This window comes from Merops nubicus, unplaced genomic scaffold (assembly GCF_000691845.1).
Source record: "Merops nubicus isolate BGI_N331 unplaced genomic scaffold, ASM69184v1 scaffold18575, whole genome shotgun sequence".
NCBI classification, from domain to species: domain Eukaryota; kingdom Metazoa; phylum Chordata; class Aves; order Coraciiformes; family Meropidae; genus Merops; species Merops nubicus.
This window is the reverse complement of record NW_008611801.1, coordinates 21939-25336: the sequence shown is the minus strand read 5'-3', so window position 1 is coordinate 25336 and position 3398 is coordinate 21939. Positions and strand designations below refer to the sequence as shown.

Sequence of the window (3398 nt, the reverse complement as noted above, 5' to 3'; positions counted from 1 at the left end):
CGTGGACATGGTATTTCAGAAGTTGGTTTAGTGGCCATGGGAGTGTTGGGCTGGCAGTCAGACTTGATGACCTTAGAGGTTCTGTGCTTCTAACCTCTCACTGCCAGAGCTTTTAGCAGCTCAGAGACCTTTCGGAAGAAGATCAGCTCGAGTGGGACCCTCTCCCAGCACACCAGAGGCTTTTCCCCCTGCCAGCCCCCCCAGCCCCAGCAGGACAGGGGGCACCAAGCCCTGGCTGTACCTTGTCCCTGGCGGCTGTAGGTGCCCCGGCTGCAGTCGCTGTCCCGGGAGCAGAGCCCCGCCTCCGGCAGCTGTTTGGAGAGAGATTCTCAGCATCCCCCCTGCGGCTCCTGGCCCCGCTCCCCAGCAGGGGTCCCCTCCTCCCAGCCGAGGGTGCCCAGGGGTAGCAGGAAAAGGGGGGATTTAGGTTTTTAAACTCCAAGCAGAGGCTTTTATTTAAGCTTTGAGTCTGCTCTGCTTGATCATCTCCCACAGGGGAGAACACTGAAATGGATGCTTGTTTTCCAGCAGAATAAAAGTCTTCATGTAGGACTTGCAAGTCAGGAAGAGTAAAATGGGGCCAGGCTCAGGCTTTTAGACTCTTAATGCCAGGAAAACCCCTCCCAGATGCCTCCCTCCCCAAATACAGAAGCTGAGGCTGCTGAAAGAAGCTGGTGTGTTTACCTCCGGGCAGGTTCCTTGCTTCTGTCCAGGGGTGACAATGAAGTTGGTCATCACCACAAACGAGTTGTCCCCCTGTGGAGACACAGCCAACGAGCTCACAGCCAGCACAACGTTTTCTGATGGAGTCTCTGCAAGGAGCTTCTCCCTGGGGCAAGGGGTGGGGCACCCAAACCATGGGGGCATAGCCAGGCAAACAGCACCTTTCTCCCTAACTTTGGGTCCTCCACCCTCCTCTGCTGCAGCTCAAGGAGCTGGTGGTGGCTCTGTGGAGCTGCAGTGCCACCAGCCCCAGGGACAGTGAAAAACCTCCCTTGCTGCCCGAGATGCTCATCTGGAGGCACAAGAGGAGCCTTAATCTTTTTTGGAGGTAGCCTCAAAAGTGCCCCAACAACCACGGTGGGTCCCAAGCCCCAAATTCTCCCTAGGGGTGATGTGTGGGCAGAGGTTTGTGGTAAGACCAACCTGCTTTCCATCACAGGAACACCACGGCGTGGTTTGCATCATGGAAATCCCACCCCAAGGGGCCCACGTGCACCCCAAAACGTGAGGAAAAGCAGCTGCTGGGACCAAAGCAACCCCCTTAAACCACCCACCCACCTCCTTACCTGGGGTGGGAAGACATAATCGACCACATCCCAGATGTGAGGCCCCATCACACTCTCGTTGGTCAGTGTCAGCCCCTTCAGCTTCACCGAGACCGAGCTGACGATGCTGTCCTGGGACTGGTAGCCCTTCTCGTAGAGGAAAACCCACCTGGGCAGGGCAGAGGGGTGGGGTGAGCCTGGCCACCAGCACTCCTCCGCAGGAGTCCCAAATCCCAGCTCATCACTGCGAACTGGGGCTTCCTCTACCAGCTCTCACCTGGGGCTTTATTTGCCAGATTTCCTCCAGCTGGAGGAGGGACACGTTGCTGAGCTCTCCCACCCTTTGCCCAAGGCACGTGGGAGCTGTGGGACCTGCCTTCCACGGGGGGGGATTGATTTTGGGGAGTGGGACATGTTTTGTGGCTGAGGGTATGTGAAGGTGGGTGGGGCAGGGTGCCCATTGCTCAGGACCAATGCCTACAGCAGGTTTGCACCTTGCTGAGCTCAGCAACCTGCCCAGCCCATCCTGACCCACTTGACAGGTGCCCTCCAGAAACCAGCCCCCCCAGGGCCGAGAGAGGGGGGACACAGCTCATGTGAGCAGCTCACAGCTCACATCCAGGGCCAAGGAAGCCACGGAGCCGCGGCCCCGGGTGCGAGAGGGCTGTGGGAGCAGGGGTGGGGACACCACGGTGGCCCCCGTGGGGCTCTCCTGCCTTTCCCAGCCATTAGGGCCAGCTCCTGACACTATTTAAGCTGTGGCATAAACAAGCTGCCGCTGGATTAACTCGGGCTCAGGGAGACTATAAACAGGGGCGAGCGGGCGGCGCGGAGCGCTCCCGGCACTAAAAAAGGAGAGATCTGGTTTTTGTCCCTGCAGGCACCAGTCCCAGCAGCCACGACAGAGGTTGTGTGCTGCCCCCGAGGCCAGCCCGGCACCTCTGCCCACCCTCAGGACCCGGGGAGCTCCAGGTGCTGCCTAGAGGTCTGCCCTAGGGGTGATGGATCTCAGGGGGTGCTCTTGGGAATGGTGCTGCAGCCCCATCGGCGTCTCAGGAGAGGGGGTGCAGGGGCTTCAGGGGTGGCATCTGCCCCGGTCCCTGGGCATGGGGGCAGAAATTCAGCACCGGGAGCCCTGGCTCTGACTGCTCCTCCAAGGCACAGGGTCGTCCTGGGTTACACCGAGGAGCTTCCCCGGTGCCCACGGGGTGCGCAGGAGGCTGTGAGCTGGGCAGCAGCATGGTGGAGTGGTTCCCTAAACGTGCCACAAGCAGAGCCTCTGCTGCTGCCACCTCATCCTTCCCTGGCAGAGGTGACCGCAGGCCTGGGCGCCCTGCAGTGCCGCAGCCTCCCCGTGGCAGGGCAGGATGTGGCCCCTGCCCTGCTGCTGAGCTGCGGTGGTGGCGAGCAAGGCGTCACTTCCTCAGCCTGCTGCTGATGCTGCCTCAAGCCCTGGCCAGGTGGTAAAAGTCCCCTGGTGTCACTCCCTGGTGTGGCAGAGTCACCAAGCCCCCTTCCCTCGCTGGCCCCATCCCGTGGTGTCCTCACGGGTGAGGTTTCCAGGGAACAAAATCCAGCTGGGGAGAGCCCAGCCTCGCCTGGCCAGCACTGATAACACCTTATCTCAGCAGAGCAGCAGGAAGGAGAGCTGCTCCCCAAGAGCATTGCTGGGTCCCTTGGCAGGGCCAGCCCCATTGCCCTCCTCTGAACCCATGGCACTGCCACACATCCCTCTGGCACATCCCCACGTCAGCACGTGTCCCACCAGCACCCCTCACCTGCTGCCACGGGGGGCCAAAGCTGGGGTGATTCCATACTGAATAGCTCAGTACTGAGCATCTTCAGCTGAATATTGAAAATGGAATATCTCCTTTTCTGGAGAGATCCCAAACCCGCCTGGCTGTGACCCTGGGCACCCAGCTGTGGGTGAGCTGCTGGAGCAGGGGGTTGGAGGAGATGATCTCCAGAGGTCCCTCCCAACCCCACCACGCTGGGAGTCTGGGATTGCAAATAAATAAACAGTTGCCTGCCAAAACTGCTTTCAGAGAGGAAATCTCAAGCGTTGTGGCTCAGGACAGCCAGGAACCCAGAGGCAATGCTGCGGGCAGTGGGGGGATGCCAACAGCAGGC

The 3398-nt window shown here is 60.2% G+C and overlaps 1 protein-coding gene across 1 annotated transcript in view; it reads right to left on the bottom strand.

Moving 5' to 3' along the window:
- The window catches only part of P2RX1 (purinergic receptor P2X, ligand-gated ion channel, 1), a gene marked incomplete at its 3' end in the record, with an annotated part of 11761 nt that overhangs the window by 6782 nt on the left and 1581 nt on the right, over positions 1 to 3398 (bottom strand). The window contains exons 2-4 of the mRNA XM_008941342.1: positions 1290 to 1437; positions 685 to 756; positions 226 to 311 (exon numbers count right to left, since the gene is read on the bottom strand). Coding sequence (XP_008939590.1) covers positions 226 to 311; positions 685 to 756; positions 1290 to 1437 — 306 coding nt within the window. The remainder of the gene's footprint in view (positions 1 to 225; positions 312 to 684; positions 757 to 1289; positions 1438 to 3398) is intronic.